Source organism: Sus scrofa, chromosome 8 (genome assembly GCF_000003025.6).
Source record: "Sus scrofa isolate TJ Tabasco breed Duroc chromosome 8, Sscrofa11.1, whole genome shotgun sequence".
NCBI classification, from domain to species: domain Eukaryota; kingdom Metazoa; phylum Chordata; class Mammalia; order Artiodactyla; family Suidae; genus Sus; species Sus scrofa.
Window position 1 is genome coordinate 50,894,939 of NC_010450.4, and position 23,390 is coordinate 50,918,328.

The following is a 23,390-nucleotide window of genomic DNA, read 5'->3' on the forward strand; positions in this document are numbered from 1 at the left end:
CTGCCTTAAAATAATGATTGCCTTATCAGACTCCTTGTATAATGTAATTTGATGTTTTACTTTTATTGGTTTTATCTTATAATTGAAATTTATGTAAATAAAGATTATCTTTCACTTGTTTATATCACAGAACAATTTTTTTAAATATTATGATAAAACTATAAGTTGTCTTCCCATCTAACTAGTTCAACCTATTCACATTTTTTATTCATGTTTCATAGGCAATAGGATTCTGACATTTAAATAATTCACCTATTTGTTCAAATTTTGAGGAGATAGGACTTTTCCATTTCACAGTGGACACAATGTAATTTATATTGATTACTATGCAGTTTTAAACAATGAGCACATTATTTATTTATTTTTGTTCACTTTAGGGCTGCATCAATGGCATACGGAAGTTTCCAGGCTAGGGGGTCAAGTCTGAGCTGTAGCTGCCATCCTATGCCACAGCCACAGCAACACCAGATCCTAGTAGTGTCTGTGACCTACACCACAGCTCACGGAAACGCCAGATCCTTAACCCACTGAGCAAGGCCAGGGGTTGGGCCCACATCCTCATGGATACTAGTTGGGTTGTTACCACTGAACCATGAAAGGAACTCCAACACATTATTATATTTAGACTTATCCAGAAAATAGAGATTTTACTATATTACACATGCAATAGGATACTTAAGGATAACTGAGAATAGCAATCTAAGTAAAAGCAATAAGTTTATTTTAAATGAAGCTGCAAACATTTATTAGCCATATAATTTTGCATGAGTTATTTAATTTTCAAGACTCATTTTCGTTACACATAGCTTATATCTACTTTTAGGGCTTTTCAATTGATTTTGTAAGCTAAAGAAATAAATATATGAATAAATACGTGGGGAATGGTAAGTGATTGATATATATTAACTCTCCTTTTAATTAATTAATTTAACACAACAAAATTCACAAACAAAACAAATCACATCTGTGATAACATAATATTGTGATTGTACTAATTATATATTGTTTACATAAATCATATTATATGATCTGTCACATAGATCCTATAATTTCTAATATTGTGTGCTATCATGTATCATATATTATTAGATATTAGTATATGTGTATATTAATATTACATATAATTTATATAAGATCCTCCACACTAAGATTTTTTTTCCTTTTTAGGGCAGCACCTGTAGCATACGGAAGTTCCCAGACTAGGGGTCGAATGCGAGCTGCATCTGCAACTTATGCCACAGATTACAGAACACTGGATGCATAACCCAATGTGAGCAAGGCCAGGGACAGAACCCACATCTCCACGGACACTAGTTGTGTTCTTAACCTGCTGAGCCACAATGGAATTCAGATACTAAGATTTTTTTTTTAAGGAAAATCTTAAAACATCTTTTTTTTCTTTGTCTTTTTAGGGCCGCACCCTCGGCATATGGAGGTTCCCAGGCTAGGGGTCTAATTGGATCTATAGATGCTGGCCTACGCCACAGCCACAACAATGCCAGATCCAAGCCACATCTGCAATCTACACCACAGCTCACGGCAATGCTGGATCCTTAACCCACTGAGCAAGGCCGGGGATCGAACCTGCACCTCCTGGTTCCTAGTTGAATTGGTTTCCGCTGCGCCATGATGGGAACTCCCCTTAAAACATTTTTTATTAAACATTATAGTATGATAATAATGTTCTATCAGTGCTTTTGCGTGAAGATATATTTGCATAAAAGAGAAGCAGAGATGCCACGTAGAAAATCCAGAAAACTGATGGTACCTCAAGAATGAATTCTCAAGCCTGTGTATTCTAAGTAGTCTTATCAAATCATTGCTGCCTCATTTCCCTGAGAAATAAAATGATGAAGACCAAAGAAAGCCAAGACATAACATAGGGTCCTTTCTTTCTATGGACTCATGAGAATTACATCATGCAAATTATATTTTAATTCCCATGATACAGAACCACTGGGAAGAGCTTTGGGGGCAAGATTAAGACATGTATATGTTGCAGAAGCAATTTCGATTCCTCCTGTAAGACTGGAAGGCTTGATGAGGGAGGTGATTTGGAGGTAGCATAGTTTTAACTCTCAGGGATAGAGTTTATACTTTCACTGTATGCTTGTGTTTTTATGGGATTTAGAAGGTCTTTGTTTTGGAAAATAGCAACTATCCTGTGGCAATGGCAGATTTCCTAGGAACTGCAGTCTGAGATCCAGGAAGACAGGTTATTTATCCTTTTGTGCCCACTACTGTGTCTGCAGATCCAGAGCTTGTTGTGGTACACAGTTGATGCTCAACGCAAAACCACCACTGTATGAACCATCATTATGTTTGGATTGAGAATTCCCTACTGTTGTGCTTGCCAGCCACATAGGATCACCTGGTTTCCATTTGCCAATCCAATATATATGTCTGCTCTTCCATTTTATTTTAACAACCTGTGCTTCCTGGCTTTCATCGCTTGCATCATCTTTGCATATAGGTTCACTCCTGGAGTCCTTCCCAAGGATCTAGTAAACAGACCTCTGAAAATCTCTTGGCTACTTACTTTTTCCATACCAGATCCCCAGTTGTAGTCCTAGAACAGACTAGTCAGTGAAAATTGTTGGAGTTCCAGTGTAAAAGAACCTGACTAGAAACCATGAGGTTGCGGGTTCGATCCTGGGACTCACTTGGTGGGTTAAGGATCCGGCGTTGCTGTGAGCTGTGGTATAGGTCACAGATGCAGCTCAGATCTGGGATTGCTGTGGCTCTGCCGTAGGCCAGCAGCTATAGCTCCGATTAGACCCTTAGCCTGGGAACCTCCATATCTTATGCCACGGGTGTGGCCCTAAAAGAAAAAAAAAAGAAAAGAAAATTATTGCCTGGCATATCAGTAAGCAAAGATGTTGCAGCCATCAAGCCGTTACATCACAGCTGTTCAAGTGGATGGTGATTTCTGAGGATACTCAGCATGAAAACAAGATGCCCAACATCAAGACATCAGTGGCTGCACAACTGTGCACCCCGAGGAGACTCAGGATGAGAAAGCATCACTAGCCAAGGTGCACATCAAAAAATGATTTCAGTGATGGTACACTCTCGCATCTTCCCATACATCGAAAAACTAAATTCATTAACATTAGGTGTCTGGTTTTCTTTAATCAGCAGTAATTTTTTTCATGTTCTGCCTACCTGGGAGTTTGTTTGTTTGTTTTTTAGCAAAAATTCCTGGAGATTATCATTCTAAGTGAAATTAGTCAGTGAAAGACAAATATCAGGGCATTCCTGTTGTGGCTCATCAATAACAAATCTGAATAGTATTCATGAGGATGAGGGTGCAGATTCGAATCCCAGCATCACTCAGTGGGTTAAGGATCCGGCATTGCTGCAACCTACGGTGTAGGTTGCAGAGGCGGCTCAGATCCTATGTTGTTGTGGCTGTGGCATAGGCCAGTAGCTACAGTTTTGATTTGACCCCTAGCCTGGGAACCTCCATATGCCACAGGTGCAGACTTAAAAAGCAAAAAAGAAAAAAGGCAAACATCATATGATAGCACTCATATGTGAAATCTAAAAAAAAAAAAAAAGAACTCATTTGCAAAACAGAAACAGAATCAACAGTCTCACAGACTTCATAAAACTTATGGGTACCAAATGTGACAGTGGGGGAGGAGGGATGGACTGGAGAATTTGGGATTATCATATCCACACTGAGGTATATGGAATGATGGCCAACAGGGACCTGCTGTATAGCACAGGGAACTCGACCCAATATTCTGTGATCATCTATGTGGGAAAAAAATCTGAAAGAGAATGAATGTCTGTACATGTATAACTGAATCACTTTGTTGTAGTTCAAAATCATCACAACCTTGTTTTTTGTTTTTTTTTTGTTTTTTTTTTTTTTTTGTCTTTTTGCTATTTCTTTGGGCCGTTCCCACGGCATATGGAGGTTCCCAGGTTAGGGGTTGAATCGGAGCTGTAGCCACCCGCCTACACCAGAGCCACTGCAACGCGGGATCCGAGCCGCGTCTGCAACCTACACCACAGCTCACGGCAACGCCGGATCGTTAACCCACTGAGCAAGGGCAGGGATCGAACCCGCAACCTCATGGTTCCTAGTCGGATTCGCTAACCACTGCGCCACGACGGGAACTCCCTTTTTTTTTTTTTTTTTTTTGTCTTTTTGCTAAATCATCACACCTTGTAAATCAACTCTAAGAAAAATTTTAAAATGAAGATAAATAAGGAAAAAAAAAGTTAAACAAAACAAACAAAAAACTCCTATATATCCTGCTTCTTCTCTCACCTCTTTGGAGAATTCCTCAGTGCTATCTGAGAGGTTGTCTCCTGAGCTTCAGTCCTCAGCTTTGTCTGCCAAATCAAACATAATTCTCAAATTTTAGGTTGTGCTTGTTTGTTTTGTTTTGTTTTGTTCAGGTAACAGACTGATGGATTGGTCAAGGCTCTTTCTTATAGACAATAGAATCTGCAGTAATTTAATTGAAGTTAAAAGTTAAAGATATTTATGAAAGGATATAGAAAACAGCTCATAGGACTGAAGCAGAGGATTGTACACTAAGCTGTTAGAAATAGTTTCTAAAACCCATCATAGAACTGAAATATCAAAGGGTTACTGCCTTTGCCATCATCAGGACCAACTACTTAAGGAAGCTATGACCTACCAAAATCATGCTACTGGGTTCAAAATTACACTGCCTATGCCATTATCTGTGAATAGAAAATTTCTTTCTCCCAAACTGTGCCCATTTTTGAACAAGAATTTCATAAAGGGTCATGATTTCATGAATCTGATGGAAGAAAACTAAATATATCCAGAAGGCTAACTGCAAGGGAATTTGGGAAATGTAGCTTTTTATTTGCAAGACTCTGTAAAAAATCTATAAAAAGAAAGTGTGCTAATTGATGTTTAATATGGTTTCTGAGTGAACCAATTGACATTTTCCACTGCAAAGCCTCCACAAATTTTTGATAAACAAGGATATACATGAACATTTCCAAAAGAAGAGTATTGAAAGGTTTTTGGAGAAATAGATGCACATATAAAAATTTCTGAATTCTCAAAATGTAAATGATAGTCATTTTTAGATACATAGATTGCCAGTAAAATGTACTCTCTTGTTAGTATGTAATATTCTTCTGAGGGCTATATAGGATAATATGTGAAAAGCACTTAACAGAAGACCTGGCAATAAAGAAGTACTCCTGAATGTTAACTATTCATATATACATACATGTAAATCAAGATAAAGCAACCAAAACACCTTACCTAGGGCCTGGCACTTACTAACTACACAGAAACTATGAATTACTATAATCATTCTTTTTAAATTCCTGAATTTGTTTGACTTTTTAAATGACCACACATCAATTAAGATTATGGAGTGAGGGAGTTCCTGTCATGGCTCAGGGAAAACAAATCTGACTGGTATCCATGAGAATGTGGGTTAGATACCTGGCTTCACTCAGTGGGTTAAGGATCCAGCATTTTTGTGAGCTCTGGTGTAGGTCGCAGACACAGCTCAGATCTGGTGTTGCTGTGGCTGTGGCGTGAGTCAGCAGCAGTAGCTCCAATTCAAACCCTAGCCTGGGAACTTCCATGTGCCACAGGTGTGGCCCTAAAAAACAAAAACAAACAAACAAAAATACAAAAAGGCAAAAAGATTGTGATGTGAAAAGATATTATGTAAGTGTTTTTATGTGCATCTATCTCTTGGCTGCATGTTTATATAATTATTTTACCTTAGAAGCAAACTCAGTAACATCTACCCTTCCACGAAACAGCAAAGAGAGGCTATCAATAGGGAAGGCCAGTAGATGCTTTATTCTATATTCACCTGCACCCTAGAGGATAGCCAAAAAAAAAAAAATTACTCTCTGAATGGTAATGTCACGGTGGTGGTGGTGGTGGTGGTGGTGGTAGAGGCAATTATAAAGGTTTATTGAGTGCTACTCCCAGACTGCTCCTGATAAGTGTGCTGTGTTTTTAATAACAATAATCAAAACAAACTTATCTAGAAGGAGCCATCACTACTCACATATTACTGATGGGGACATTAGTACACTAAGGTCAGAAAATTTTCCATAGTCACACAAGAATTTAGTGGTGAGTCCAGTATCAAAACTTACTCTATGGAAACAACCTTAATGTCCACTGACAGATGAATGGATTAAGAAGATGTGGTACATATATATAATAGAATACTACTCAGCCATAAACGAATAATAACATAATGCCACTTGCAGCAACATGGATGCAACCAGAGATTCTCATACTAAATGAAATAAGTCAGAAAGGGAAAGGCAAACACCATTATCATATCATTTATATACAGGATCTAAAATATAGTACAAATTAACCTATCTACAGAATAGAAACAAACACACAGAAATAGAGAACAGACTTGTGGTTGCCAAAGAGGAGGATGGAGAAAGTGGGATGGATGGGGAGTTTGGGGTTGATAGACGCAAACTATCATATTTAGAAAGGATTAGCAATGAGGTCCTACTGTACAGCACCGGGAACTACATGCTGTCTCTTGGGATAGAACGTGATGGAAGATAACACGAGAAAAAGAATGCATATATATGTATGATTGGGCTACTATGATATGCAGCAGAAATTGGCACAATATTGTATATCAACAATACTTTAAAAAATAAAAAACAAAAATAAAAAATATGTGCTAAAAATAACAAATAAAATATTTATGAAACTAACATAAAATTGTTAAATCACCTATACCCTAACAAAATTTATATTAAAAAAATAAATTTACTCTGTTTCTAGTGCCTGGTGCTAAACCACCAAATGAAACTGATTTCATGATCATCATGCAGTTCTCAGGTTTGAAACATGGAACAATAACTTCAGAAAATGGAAGAACAACTTGCAGCTTGTCAAACTGGAAAATTGCTTAGGTTGTTACTAGTATTTCTCAATGCTGTACCTGTTAATCAATATCAGCCTTCTGTCTAGCCTAGGAAGTCTCATCACCCTCATATTATTCTTGCCATCAAATCTGCTACAGGTACTTTCCTAGTTTTAAGTTACTCTATGAATCCATCCCATTCTGTACCTTTAATGCTTTCTCCTTTGCTTCTCATCAGCCTCACATTAATATTTAAATATGTGTAATTTATGAATGCTCCATGACTTGGGTTAATCTCCCTCATTCTTCACTTCTCTTATTCCTCCCTGTTCCTCTAGAAAATAAAAGGAGAATTTTTTTCAAAAGTCCATTCCTCACCGCCCCCCGCCCCCACCCAGACACACACATGTAAACATCTCACCAGACCTCCATGCTTGCACAGAATTCTGGCCTTTCTATACCAAAGAATCTAACACACATTTTGAGGGTTGTACTAATCTATCCTAGTGATAGGGACAAAGTAGGATAAACAAATAGTTAGTCCCAATTGTGGATTGTAAATAGAAAATCCCCTGGTGCAAAAAGAATTTATTAGTATAGGTCTTACTGTACTTACTGATGGAAACTAATATTTTAAAAAAGGAATGTAAAAAATTGATTTAGACATTTCAAATTACATTGAAATAAGACCTCATCTACACCAAGAGATTTTCATTCCATTCAAAAGGGTACAATGCTTTACCTCATTTAATCCTTAACACTATAATCTGTGGTATAACATATTTATATTAAAGGTGAGAAAAGGAGATTGTGTACTTAAGTTGGAGAATAAATAATTGAGTTTAAGTATGCTGAGTCTAAACCTTATGATCTACCCTGAAAAGTGTTGTATAAATCAGTGTTCCTTGAATGTGGGTTTTCTAACTCTAGTGCTATGAATGATATCAATAGCCTTTTCCCGAAAGGTGGCTCATGGGTCTGAGAGATTCTTGGTCAAATGCTATGGAAATGCTTAATAAAGCAAAAGCAAGCATCACTAAAGGATTCTGTAAAAAATCTTGCAATATTATAATGCATATTTGACCAGAGTTCTTCCTGATTTTGCAATGTGCAATGGATAAAGAATTCATGTATTGATGTAAAAAACAATGATATTGTTTAGTAGAGTAATACACATTATTTTCCATTAGAAAACATTTAAATCTTTTTATGTAGGTAATTATTATTATCCATGTAAGGAGCAAAAACTATAAAATGCAGCTTATAGATATTTAAAAGGGAAATTGCTTGGTCTTTAACTTACTAGGTAAGACTTCAAATTAACTAACCATCACAAAGAAATGTATGTCCACTTAGCTTCTTAGAATGTAATATCACTTATAGAGTTATAAATCTTCTTTATATAAAAATATATCCTTCACAATTCAAAAAATTCAAACAACTTCCAAAATACTTAGATATAACTACATATTCGGGTTAAGGTCTTGAACCCAAGGTTAAGACCTTGTGTATAAGGGAAGAAATACATACTTTTAAAAGCCAAGATAAATATAGTTTATTTAATAATGTCAAATTTCATATTTAAAGGGCCAGGGGAGATAAAGCAAAAAGGAAAAACTGATAGATCATGTAAATTTTCATTGGAAGAGTTTTTTTTTTTTTTTGCAAAAAAAGTGTAATTTCATGTGGTTATTTCAAGAACCACTCTTTCATAAAACTTAACCTTTACAAGATTTAAAGTAAGTGAAGTTACTGTTTCAAGCTAAAATAAATGAAGCCATCATAGACATTTGCGTTAATATTGCTTGATATTTCTTGCAACACAACACTCAACTATTTCAGGAGCGAGCTTGTGGAATTTCTTAAACATCTTCTTTTAGGAAAGATTTGAGTTCTGTTAAAAGTGTAGAATAAAGTTATTTTTTATTGATGATTGAAAGAAAGATCCGGGTTGGGATGTCAGTGTGCAAAGAAAAAATAATAATTGAAAACTATGTAAAGCAAAGCCTGAACAGTTTTCATTTGATAGTCCTTGCAGCAAGCATTAAATCATGATTTATTAGAAAAAAATTAAACCCTGTTGTTTGGGGTTGTTCTCCAAATGTTATCAAACCTATGATGTCTTGATTTCTTTTCGATAGCACTGCCTCCTCGTGGGCAAAGTGAGCTGCAAAATTCATCAATCTGAAACCAAGATAAATGACACATTGTATGAAATGATTTATTGGTATCCTTCTGAAAACTACAAAATGTATGCAGAATGGATAGGGAATGATGATGTGGTTGGCATAATATAAATGGAGCTCTTCTTGGCATAAATGAGAAACACAATCAGATACTTTTTGAAACCTCTTCTGGTTGATGATAATAGCATCATTAGGGAGGGAAGGATGTTTGTCTTCCTGTTTGCTATGGCAGGAGGACATGCATCAAGATCATCCAAAATTGGACCAAGCTGTTTAAAAGAATTTTTAAAGAATGGAGGTTGAATGTTATCTTAATTCCCAGAGAAAAGTTATGACTTCCAATGAAAGCTTTATGACTTGAAAGTTATTTGGAGGACATTTGAGGTCATCTTTTAGACTATTTGGAGTGAATATATTCCCCATTTATTTTTCTTCTATGGAATTATACATTATAAATTAAATAGTTATGTATTTGAAACTTTGTCAAAGTAATAATTACTCTCATGCGTATAAATGGCTTTCAGAATTGGCACCTATGTGTAATCATTTTTGCTTCAAAAACTGACAGAAAAAGATATGGTCACTTTTCTAATTATGAAAGATTGGAAATGAAACAGATTTCAGCTAATTAAATCAGAAAAATCTGGCAATGTGCAATAGTAATTGCAGAATATATTTTAATTGAGTTATTACTAAATAATCAATGTATACTTATTAAGTCAGGTATAAAATGAAATTGACTGAAATATTTGAGGTGCTTATAATATTAGTAATTAAAGAATTGCCAATCATACACTATTAAATTGTGCATATATGACATTGATATTTTGTGGCAAGGTTATCAATAACATAAGAATATATTTTGCCCCTATTTAATTGCAAAAGTGCATTTTAAGAAGACAAACAGCAGAGTTCCTGTCGTGGCTCAGCAGAAATGAATCTGACTAACATACTTGAGGACACAGGTTAAATCCTTGGCCTTGGTCAGTGGGTTTAGTATAGGGCATTGCCATGAGCTGTGGTGTAGGTTGCAGATGCAGCTTGGATCCCACATTGCAATGGCTATGGCAAGGCCAGTGGCTACAGCTCTGATTTTACCCCTAGCCTGGGAACCTCCATATGCTGCAGGTATGGCCCTTAAAAAGAAAGAAAGAAAAGAAAACAAATAGAATGCAAATAGAATTGCTCTGATACAATGCAATTGTTATGATGTAAAATATTTGTAAAACAATTGTTTCTTTACATTCTTTTATAACATTAATTTTTTTTTTTAAGAATTACTATCGTAAGTCTGCTATAAGTACACTTGTCTAACCAGACAAGTACACTTGTCTAATCAGCACTGTTGTTTTCCAAAAACAAGTAAACAAACTTTTCAATCCTTTATTTTATATTTTCTGGAGGTGAGTTTTCTTGTCTTTTAGGTACATGGACTTTTCTAAGGATTATAACTATTGACTATGGTAGGCAAAAACACAGTTTTTATAAATTCTACAAATAATTATTTGTCTCAGCAACAGTTTTCTAAAATGAATGTTAAACCCATGCACCTACATTCAACTAATCTATGACAAAGGAGGCAAGAATATACAATGGAGAAAAGATAGCCCCTTCAATAAGTGGTGCTGGGAAAACTGGACAGCCACATGTAAAAGAATGAAATTAGAACACTTCCTAACACCATACACAAAAATAAATTCAAAATAGATTAAAGACCTAAATAAAAAACTAGATACTATCAAACTCTTAGAGGAAAACACAGGTCAAACACTCTCCAACATAAACCATAGTAATATCTTCTCAGATCCACTTCCCAGAGTAATGAAAATAAAAACAAAAATAAACAAATGGGACTTAGTTAAACAAAAGTTTCTGCACGGCAAAGGAAACCCTAAACAAAATGAAAATACAACTCACAGAATGGGAGAAAATATTTGCAAATGAAGTGACTGACAAGGGACTAATCTCCAAAATTTATAAACACCTTCTGCAGCTTAATAACAAAAAACAAACAACCCCATAAAAAATAGACAATCTAAACAGACAGTTCTCCAAAGAAGACATACAGATGGCCAAAAAACACATGAAAAGATGCTCAACGTCACTCATCATTAGAGAAATGCAAATCAAAACTACTATGAGGTAGCACCTTACCCTGGCTAGAATGGCCATCATCCAAAAGTCTACAAACAATAGGGAGGGTGTGGAGAAAAGGGATTCCTCATACACTGCTGGTGGGAATGGAAATTTGTGCAACCACTGTTAAAAACAGTATGGAGTTTCCTCAGAAAACTACAAATAGAATTACCATTTGATCCAGCAATCCCACTCCAGGGCATCTATCCAGAGAAAACCATGATTCAAAAAGATACATGTATTCCACTGTTCATTGCAGCACTCTATACAACAGCCAAGACACAGAAACAACCTAAATGTCCATTGACAGAGGAGTGGATAAAAAAGATGTGGTACATATACACAAGGGAATATTACTCAGCCATTAAAAGGAAAGAAATAGTGGCATTTGAAGGAACATGGATGGACCTAGAAATTATCATGCTCAGTGAAGTCAGTCAGAGAGTGTGACACCAACATCAAATGCTGTCACTTACATGTGGAATCTAAAAAAAAGGACACAATGAACTTCTTTGCAGAACAGATACTGACTCACAGACTTTGAAAAACTTATGGTTTCCAAATGAGACAGGTTGTAATTGAGTAATAAAAAAAAGAAAAATAAAATGAATGTTAAGAAACCTATCACTTATAATGTATAATGCTCTAATTTATTAAAAATATAGTGAATATGAATTTCATTTAATGTTAAGATCTTCATTTTAGCTATTACTTATTATGCTGGCTATATTTTATTTCCTAAACATAAATAAATGCAGCAATTAGATAAAACATAAAGGTCTCATCATATATATGAATTATCATCTTTCAATTTAATACATTTTCATTTGTTAATCATTTGTTAATATCCATTGGCTTTTATGAATAAGAATTTGAAGGTCAGTTACTGTTTCTGACTAGCTACCTGGCCTTGATGAAGTGAGACAACCTTAGGATATATATACATATATATTATACACATATTTGGGAATATATGTAATATGCATATATGCATATATATATATATATATACACACATACATTCTGTGTCTATCAGATTATGTTTTGTGTTCTCAGTTGCCAATTCCATGATGTAGGAAATAAAGAAGAATGTGAATAAAAATAAATAGAAAATAGCTTATACATGCATTTGTGTGTGTAACAATTGCAGACTTCATAGTTCTTTGATACCATTAATTGTCCCTAACACATTTTTTTAATTTGATCAAACATGGTCTTGACATAATATTTTTTATTGTTCAATAGATGTAAGAATGTGTGTACCATGGGAAAACAATTGTGCAGCTTATCTTTTCTTTATACACAACATGTATATGACATATTTGCCATGTAGAACCTAAGAATTATAATTTTGAAGACTAAGTGTTTATCATAATAGTATTGTCCAATGTCTTTGTAGAAGTATAAACCTTAGAATTTCAGACATGTAAATGACTTTTGTTATCACAGAGTATGTTATGCTAATATTTACCACAGAAAATCAATTAATCCTGGAGGGGTTAAGTTACTTGTCAAAGATCATAAGTATTTAGTGAACAAGCTGGCATAATTTTCACATATGTCCCTTAGAATATTACCATGCTGCATTTACCACAATCTATTTTTTTCTTAAAGTTACAAAGCACTGAACAGTTTTTATATAAATTGGAAATAGGAAAAATAATTGCAAGTATGACATAAAAGAAAAATAATGCATAAATAATGCAATTCATATATATATATATACATATATATATATAAAATCCATGAAAGCATAAAAAACATTGCTATTAACAGTTTGCTAAATTAACCTACTTTATAACTGGTTATTGGTTAAATAAAATATTATCCCTTTAAAGCAGAACAAAAAAGATAACATCGATCTGGATTATTCACTTTGGATGTGATTTCTCAAAAGGCAGACATATTTGGATGCTAAATCTTATCTAATAATATGTGTTTGGAAATTTAAATGAGATAACATATGTAAAAATCTCAATGCAGTGTCTGACATCTATTAGATACTTAAGATAATAAAGTAACATGTGAGTAATTACTAGGGAAATGACTTTAGTCCTCAGTGTTCCCCAAATGCAGAGACTTCATAAAAATATGAATAGGAATGGTGAAAGAGGAATATACTTTATTTTTATCACTTCTGAATGGGAATAAATAAGAATATCCATTTGAGAAGAAAAGAGGGGAAAACTGGGCAATAAAAGCAGCTGGACTTTTTGGTGAATGGACAAACATTCTTTTATTGACAGAACAAGTGTAAATCCAATCCTGAGGAACATGCCATAGCATAACCATGTGCAAACTGGCCAAAGTGATTTTATCCCTCTGGTTGTAAAGTCAAATCCTTTTGGAAAAGTGAAAATTCAGTGAAGCTGAGAGAACTGTAAGTTATTTCTAAAGCAAGTCTTATTTAAATTTTCCTAAGACTGTTACCATTTTATTACTGAGGACTCTAGAGAGATGTTCTAAAATATACATAAATAAAATAATCACAAATTAAAATACTCCCTTGAGAATATTGGCAGATGATAATTGACTCATGGTGATACTTATGATAGAACTATTCTTCAAAGAAAATTATTTCTCAATAATATTTATAAAAATTTCAATGGATTTTAAATACATTAATGCTCTATTTTAACTTGTATGAATGTTACTGGAGAACAGTGTGAAATATGGCTTCCTAAATAGTTAGTTGCTCCTTCTTTTAAAAGTGTGCTGTGATTTTCATATCTCTTAAAATCTTTAATGTAGCTTTATGGAAGGATATCTTAAACAATTGTAAACTTCAGAACTGTGTACTAAATAGAGATTAGCCTTTGTCTCGTTTAACAGTAGGCAATACAAAGATGAAAATGACTTGAGACTCCAATAGCATGCTAACTGCTGAACTGAAATTCATTATGTCAGTTTAATTCCACAAAATAGAATTTTAAAATATGTATAAATATGGATTTTTACATTAAATCAAAATAACATTACAGCATGAATAAGAATAAGAGCATGTACAAGTGTCAAATAATCAGTTGGCAACAGAATTGCAAGTTTCCAAACATTTCAGTGTATATAATTCTGTAGAAGAGGGATTAATTTTCATTGCAGTGCTTCTGAATTCATATAATTTCAGGCCACTGGTATCATGAGGATAGGTTTGCTGTTTCAAGCAGAAATAGTCACCAAATGTAGGAAATTAGAAAATTAAAGACTCACTCTGTATACATTCTTTTTTTTTATTACTCAAATGAATTTATCACATCTGTAGTTGTATAATGATAACAATCTGATTTCACAGGACTGTATACATTCTTGACAATGTAATAAAAGAGTTCTGGAAAATAAGATTATCGATTACAGTGGAAGTCCACAGAATTACTAGCTGAGAATTGGTTACTAAAATTAAGTGAGGACATAGCTAACATTTCAATTATTCATCACCAAGAAGTGTGCAACATGTAATTTTTCTGAGTTTTTGTTATCTAATAATGGGTAACCTACTGCTTGCATGACCCCAATTTTTCTTAATATTGGTTTAAAATATTTTAAATGACCATTCATAATTTCAAGTAAGATAATATTGCAAGATGATTGTCATAAATATTCAAGATAAAATGTCGAGTTTCTCTAAGCAGAGCTAGGCAACACATTCTGGGGTAACTGTATATCTCTGATTTACTTACAATTCAGTAGTCTAAAAGACATTATGTGAGGGTTCTGTACCATGTGTCCGTCAGCCAATAAGAATGAAAGAAGTGGCAGGCACTGTCTTGAAATTTTTATTACATTATAAAAGAAAACATGTTCCCAGACAGTAGTTAAAAAACATATTTTCTATTATTTCAGATGATATAATTTATGTACCTCAAGGTAATGAAGCATAAAAAAGACAGCTATACTAATCTTATTTCAACTATAGCAGAATTATAAATATGATTGAAGATTAGTCTGAAACACTGGGCCCCTTCACGCAAAGAAAGATGTGCACTCAGTATATTTACAATGCATTTTTTTTTTTTGCCTTTTCTAGGGCTGCTCCCACAGCATATGGAGGTTCCCAGGCTACGGGTCTAATCAGAGCTGTAGCCGCCAGCCTAAGCCAGAGCCACAGCAACATGGGATAGGAGCAGTGTCTGCAACCTACACCAGAGCTCAAGGCAATGCCGGACCCTTAACCCACTAAGCAAGGCAAGACCAGGGATCGAACCCACAACCTCATGGTTCCTAGTCAGATTCGTTAACCACTGAGCCACGACGGGAACTCCATAATGCATATGTTTTTTAAATGAAGATCACACAGAACAGTTTCTGTACAGAAGTGAAAAATTTGGAGTTCATAAAAATGTTCTGAGGATAAATAAGTGTAATCATCTCATATATAAAACTAACAAGCCATACTTCAGTTTGCTGAAAAAGATACAGTTTGGTAATTCCTGGAAGGGCAGTCTTACAACCTAAGTCATTTGAATAAAATATACTTAGCAGAATTTTTAAAAGTATGTTTTTTCATATCCTTCAGTAATAAAGACACATACAGATGAGCAAACCAAAAAAATACGTAATTCGATTGTAGGAAAAGGTACAGAGAAGATTATGTCATTGTGTTTCGACTTATTATAATAAGCAAGATTGGTGTCATCAAGCCAGTGACCCTCAGAAGTGTAACTACCCTACCTTCATTTCAGGAGTACAGGTAACCTTTGCAACTTCTCCACAGTTATATTTTTAAATTTACTTGTGTGGAATTCTAAAAAACTCTAATATATATATATATATTTTTTTTTTCTTATGCTAAAAGGATGGAATGAAACAGAGCATCTGTGCTTTGCTCCATAACTAAGCTTGGGACTAGGACAACTTTGGGAAGGGACAGATGGGCAAGGATGCTCAAAATGTCGAAGAAGAATGGAGAGGCCAAAGGATTAACTCTGGAAAAAACTGTGAATTTCGATCAGTATGATCAGCAGGAGTACACATTAATGAAATATTTTGTTAAATGATTACAATACACTTAGAGTAATTTATTATTTCAATGCAAAGACTTCAACACTTGTCTTTATGGGGAATAAAGCCTTTCTATGTCTAACTAGGATTGACCATGCCATGCAAAAGCTTTTAATATACAAATACATATATTTATTTACTTTTTTCAGAGAAAAAGTGAGACAGCAGTGACTCAACAGTTAATTCTCCATGAAACATATTTTGAAAAGGTTCATCTACTAAATCACAGGTGTGACACAACACCAACTATTATGGGCAATGGTTGGTGGAGGAATTCAATTGGAATAACTCAGAGAATATACAGAAAATTGGGTTGAAGTTTTGAAAAGCACTGTATGAAGAAAGGAAAGCTTGATAAAAATCTTCAGTGGCCTTGGAGAATTCCCAAAGGGTTCACAGTGGCTTTAAAATCATGTTGACAATTTTAAATCTCATTGTTTTCTTATTTTTAACTATATTTTCAGTAGTAGCATTAAATCACTTTTTTCCTTCTATACATACACAAATTATAAAACTATGATCTTAAAACAACAATTCCTTACCTTTGACTCTTGAACTTTCTTGACTTTTTTCCTGCTGGAAATAAAACAAAAATTTGTAAGTATTATATCAACAGCCTGATATAAAATATCAATCACTACAACTAAAAATTTGTCAAAATGTTTGGTTGTACATAATGCCAGGAGTCACTGCAACACAATTCTCACTTTAAAAAATACTTATGTCAAATATTTTATCAGAATTCTAATCATTCTTACTGGATATAAATATTTCCAAGAAATCAATGCAATCTGTGAATATGGATTTATAAATAAATGGTTAATTAATAAATACATAAATAAATAAAAATTCCTTCCTTGGGCTGTTCCACTTAACTATAACAGATAATGAATGATATCTTCAGAATTTGTTTTTAATGTCTCTATGTTAATCATAAATTATTGGTGAGAAAAAAGTTTAAGGGCAAATAATAGAGAATTCCCTAAAAAAACAAAAAAGATGATTCAATGGTCCTTCTTTCAATTTAACTTAGAATTGGGCTCTCCCTTGCTTCTCTGAGGCTAAAGTTGACAACAATTCTGTTATTTATTCGGAGCTGCTTCAGTCAGACCTGTCTTTCAATTTGACATACCCTTTATTAGTTACCAGGCAACCCCAGAAGAATTAGCTTGCTTTCAAGTACTTAAGCAGAAATTGTGCACTCTATAACTTCTTGATTAATATTCAAGCATAGTTTTACTCTGTCTAAAAGTTTCAATGTCTCATACTAAAATAATTTTGAAATATTATGTTTCTGGTAAAAATTATATACAGAAGTATACATAACTGCAGAATTGTACAATGTCAATAAATTTTGGTAAAATTTATAAACAGTAAAATATAGATAACTTATTTTGTTGTAGGCATTCACTCTAGAGTCATATTTTGAGCATAAAAATGCATATTGACAAATGTGTATTTATTGAACCAGCTAACCCAATGTATGGTTCTATTGGACTTGTAATATTTTGTGTTCTAAATCTCTTTTCCTAACCCTTCCAGCCTTTGTGTTTAAATTCTGCACTCTCCTTTTCAATTAACTGTTTTTTTTTTTCCAGTTCTGATTTAATTTCAAGCTCCTGGGGTCCATTTAAACTAAAATTTCAATATAAATGACTGTAAATATATGTTATTGTTTTATAATTACAGGCAAGTAGGCTTACATTTTCCACATTGGTATCAATGAAAAAATCTCTCTGTTCTCTCTCCGCTGTTCTCTCTCTCTCCTCTTTTGCCATTCATTCATTCATTCACTTAATCATTCATTCTTTCAACAAATTTATATAGATCACTTTTATGTGCCAGACACTCTTCCAGGTGACAAGAGTATGAAGCGTGAACAAAACAGAAAACAAAGTGTGTCCTTTCGGAAACTAATTGTTACATAAATAGCAGTAAGTTCTATATAGAAAAAAGTATACCATTAAGTTCTAGCAGTTTGGAGTGAGTGTCTTCAGTTTTACACAGGTCTACAATGACAAATAACTTCTGAAAAACTCTAAGATGAGAGGATGATCCAAGCATCTATCTGGGGAAAACATTTTTTTTTTTCTTTTGTCCTTTTAGGGCCATACCCACAGCATATGGAGGTTGCCAGGCTAGGGGTCTAATCAGAGCTACAGCTGCTGGCCTATGCCACAGCAACGCTGGATCCATAACCCACTGAATGAGGCCAGGGATCGAACCCACAATCTCTTGGTTCCTAGTTGGATTCATTTCCACTGCACCATGACAGGAAAACATGTTTTTGGAGATAAAAAAAAAAATTTGCAAATTTCCTGAGATAAGGAGGTCTTGGCATTGTCAAAAATACCAAGGGGAACTGTGTGACAAGGAAGACTGATTAAGGGGAGTTTAGTTGGAAGTACAGAAAGGGAGGCAGCAGGGATAGACAGACCATCATTGGGGGTATCAGTTAATTCATCAATTTTTGCACTGAGAGAGCTGAAAAAGCATGGAACACTTTTTCTCAGGGGAGTAACATCATCTATGTTACATTTCAGTAGCATCATTCTGGCTATTGAGAACAGTTTGAACAGGGGATATACAAATTAGAAGGACCAGCAGAGATAGTATTGCCGTAATCCTGTTGGGAGCTGATAAGCATTTAGAAGGGTGTGGTGCCTTTGCTGTGCAGAACCTTTTCAGTCTAATTAGGTCCTATTCATTTATTTTTGTTTTTTACTGACATTACTATAAGAAGTGGATCTGAGAAGATGTTGCTACCATTCATGTCAGAGAGTGTTTGGCCTGTTTTCCTCTAAGAGTTTGATAGTGTCTGGTCTTATATCTAGGTATTTAATCCATTTGGAGTTTATTTTTGTGTATGGTGTTAGGGAGTGTTTTCATTTCATTCTTTTCCATGTGGTGTCCAGTTTTCCCAGTATTTTTGTGTATGGTGTTAGGGAGTGTTCTCATTTCATTCTTTTCCATGTGGTGTCCAGTTTTCCCAGCACCACTAAATGAACAAGCTGTCCTTTCTCCATTGTATATTCTTGGCTCCTTTGTCATAGATTAGTTGGCTGAAGGTGCGTGGGTTGAATTCTGGGCTTTCTATCCTGTTCCACTGATCTATATTTCTGTCTTTGTGCCAGTACCATATGGTTTTGATGATTGTTGCTTTGTAGTATAGTCTGAAGTCCGGGAGCCTGATTCCTCCAGCTCCATTTTTCTTTTTCAGGATGTCTTTGGCTATTCTGGGTCTTTTGTGCTTCCAAACAAACTTTAAAATATTTTGTTCGAGTTCTGTGAAAAATGTCCCTGGTAATTTGATAGGGATTGCATTGAATCCATAGATTGCCTTAGGTGGTATAGTCATTTTGATAAGATTAACTCTTCCAATCCAAGAGCATTATATGTCTTTCCATCTATTTGTGTCATCTTTGATTTCTTTCATCAGTGGCTTATAGTTTTCAGAGTACAGGTCTTTTGGCTCTTTAGCTAGGTTTACTCCTAGGTATTTTATTCTTTTGGATGTGATGGCAAATGGGACTGCTTCCCTAATTTCTCTTTCTGCTCTTTCCTTGTTAGTGTATAGAAATGCCATCAATTTTTGAGTATTAATTTTGTATCCTGCGACTTTGCTAAATTCATGGATGAGTTCTAACAGTTTTCTGGTAGAGTCTTTAGGATTCTCTAGGTATAGTATCATGTCATCTGCAAATAGTGATAGTTTTACTTCTTCCTTTCCAATTTGGATTCCTTTTATCTCTTTTACTTCTCTGATTGCCATGGCTAGGACTTCCAAAACTATGTTGAAGAGTAGTGGTGAGAGCAGACATCCTTGTCTTGTTCCTATCTCAGCAGAAATTGTTTCAGCTTTTAACCATTGAGAATGATTTAGCTCTGGGTTTGTCATATATGGCCTTTATTATGTTGACGTGGGTTCCCACTATGCCCACTTTCTGAAGGGTTTTTATCAGAAATGTGTGTAGGATTTTGTCAAAGGCTTTTTCCACATCTATTGAGAGGATCATATGGTTTTTATTTTTCAGTTTGCTAATGTGGTGTATCTCACTGATTGATCTGTGGATATTGAAGAACCCTTGCATCCCTAGGACAAATCCCACTTGATCATGATGTACAATCCCTTTAATGTATTGTTGGATGCAGTTTGCTAGTATTTTGGTGAGGATTTTTGCCTTGATGTTTATCAGTGAAATTGGCCTGTAGTTTTCTTTTTTTGTGGTATCTTTGTCTGGTTTTGGTATCAGGGTGATGGTGGCCTTATAAAATGAGTTTGGGAGTATCCCTTCCTCTGTAAGTTTTTGGAATAGTTTCAGAAGGAGAGGTGTTAGCTCTTCTCTAAATGTTTGATAGAATTCACCTGTGAAGCCATCTGGACCTGGACTTTTGTTTGTTTGAAGTTTTTTAATCACAGTTTCAATTTTTCAGTTCTTGTGATTGGTCCATTCATCTTTTCTATTTCCTCTTGGTTTAGTCTTGGAATATTGTACTTTTCTAAGAATTTGTCCATTTCTTCTAGGTTTTCCATTTTATTGGCGTATAGTTGCAGATAGTAGTCTCTTATGATCCTTTGTATTTCTGTGATGTCTGCTGTTACTTCTTCTTTTTCATTTCTAATTTTATTGATTTGAGTCTTCTCTCTTTTTTCCTTGATAAGTATGGCTAAGGGTTTATCAATTTTCTTGTTCTTTTCAAAGAACTAGATTTTTGTTTCATTGATCTTTTCTATGGTTTTCTTTGCTTCTATTTCATTGATTTCTGCCAAGATCTTTATGATTTATTTCCTTCTACTAACTTTAGGTCTTGTCTGTTCTTCTCTCTCAAGCTTCTTTAGATGTATAGTCAGCTTTTTTATTTGAGCACTTTCTTGTTTCCGGAGGTGGACTTGTATTGCTATAAACTTTCCTCTTAGAACGTTTTTTTGCTGCATCCCATAGGTTTTGGAGTGTCATATCTTTGTTGTCATTTGCTTAAATAAGACAACCCACAGAATGGGAGAAAATCATTGCAAATGAATCAACTAACAAGGGATTAATCTCCAAAATTTATAAACACCTTCTGCAGCTTAATAACAAAAAACAAACAACCACATCAAAAAATGGACAGATCTAAACAGACAATTCTCCAAAGAAGACACACAAATGGCCCAAAAAAACACATTAAAAGTTGTTCAACATCACTTATTATTAGAGAAATGCAAACCAAAACTACTAAGAGGTACCATCCTACACCAGCCAGAATTGCCATCATCAAAAAGTCTACAAACAATTAGTGCTGGAGAGGGTGTGGAGGAAAAGGAACCCTAGTATGCTGTTGGTGGGATTGTAAATTGGTGCAACTACTGTGGAAAACTGTATGGATATTCCTCAGAAAACTACAAATAGAACTACCATTTGATCCAGCAATCCCACTCCTGGGCATCTATCCAGAGAAAACCATGACTTGAAAAGACACATGTACTCCAATATTCATTGCAGCACTATTTTCAATAGCCAAGACATGGAAACAACCTAAATTTCCATTGACGGAGGAGTGGACCAAGAAGATGTGGTACATATACACAATGGAATATTGCTCAGCTATTAAAATGCGTGTAATAGTGGCATTTTTAGCAACATGGATGGACCTGGAAATTATCATGCTAAGTGAAGTCAGCCATACAATGAGACAGCAACATCAAATGCTTTCACTGACATGTGGAATCTGAAAGAAGGACAGAATGATCTTCTTTGCAGAATGGATACTGACTCACAGACTTTGAAAAACTTATGGTCTCCAGAGGAGACAGTTTGGGGAGAGGGGGGATGCGCTGGGGTTGTGGAATGGAAATACTATAAAATTGGTTTGTGATGATTTTATTACAACTACGAATGTAATAAATTCATTGAGTAATAATGAAAAAGAAGTGAGTGGTACCAGTGGAATTGGAGTGTTAGGTATAGCTGTAAAGAGTTGATAGAATAAGTGATGGGTGTGAGATTCTGAACAGATTAGGGTGATCTCAAGGGTTTGAGCCACTGAAGAATGTGGTTACTCCTCATAAGATAAGGAAGATGGCCAAATAAGAAACACTTTTATACCTTCTTGGCTTTCCTTCTGGCCTTGCCCCACTTTGTGAATTTTCGTCTTATCTGGTTTCCACTCTTCTATCTCCTTCACTGATTCCTCCTCATCTCCTCAATTTCTAAATACTACTTTCCTAGGCTCTGAGTCTTTATGTCTCTTCTGTATGCCTCATTCATTTGGCAATCTTAGCTACTCTTCTGGCCTCAAGTGACATACTTTTCCTAAAGAGACTTAAGTTTATATCTAGCAAATCCTCACCACTGAACTTCAGATTCAAATATTCAGCTGTATTTTTGACATCTCTACTTGGATTCCTAATAATAGCCTGCCTGCCATGTGCAAAACTAAACTGAACTGCCATTACTTCTTTGACCATCTTCCTCATCTTCCTCAACTGTGTATTCTTCTAGCAATTTAAACATGTAAAATAATCCCTGTCTACTCTGTCTCTTAAGAGTGAAGAGCCTGAAATTTTTCTGTGTTTGATATCCAACTGTGATTTTACTTTGGATAACATTCTGAAGATGCAAAGTAGGATGATGGTCAAAATATCTAGAAGTCATGGGAGATATTTCAACAAGATACATATATTTAAAAATCACCAGTCTATGCATAAGCTATCAGTACTGCACCTGGAGAAAATACAGGAGAGCCGAAGGATCTAAAACAATTTTGCCAACAGTTTAAGAAAAATACAAAGTCAAGTTAACCAGCAAAAGAGAATGAGAATATAGACAAATTGTAGGAGAGAAAACAAGAGAACAAGGAATCATGGCATCCTAGAATAAATAAAAAAGAAATTTTCAATAGTAAAAAATTCTTTCGACTTCTCTAGAATAATTAGGTCTAAGACAATGCCCATCAGATGTATTGACATATGCTTAAAAAAGTCAGTGGTGTTTGATCTTGAAAGTAAAATAGGAGTATCTAAATGTCCATCTACAAATGAATGGATTAAGAATATTTGGTACATACACACAATGAAATACTTCTCAGCTATAAAAAGAATAAAATAATGCCACTTTCAGCAACACAGATGCAACTAGAGATTCTTGTACTGGAGTTCCCGTCGTGGCGCAATGGTTAACGAATCCGACTAGGAACCATGAGGTTGCGGGTTCGGTCCCTGCCCTTG

The 23,390-nt window shown here is 34.7% G+C and overlaps 1 protein-coding gene across 4 annotated transcripts in view; it reads right to left on the reverse strand.

Annotated features, from left to right (window-relative positions):
• FSTL5 (follistatin like 5) overlaps positions 1 to 23,390 on the reverse strand; it is a 788,662-nt gene that overhangs the window by 630,667 nt on the left and 134,605 nt on the right. For 2 of the 4 annotated variants that reach the window (XM_021101310.1, XM_021101308.1), the window contains exon 3: positions 16,726 to 16,756. In XM_021101310.1, coding sequence (XP_020956969.1) covers positions 16,726 to 16,756 — 31 coding nt within the window. Of the gene's footprint in view, positions 1 to 16,725; positions 16,760 to 23,390 lie in introns of all 4 variants that reach the window. The other 2 variants (XM_021101309.1, XM_021101307.1) reach the window with 1 other exon arrangement.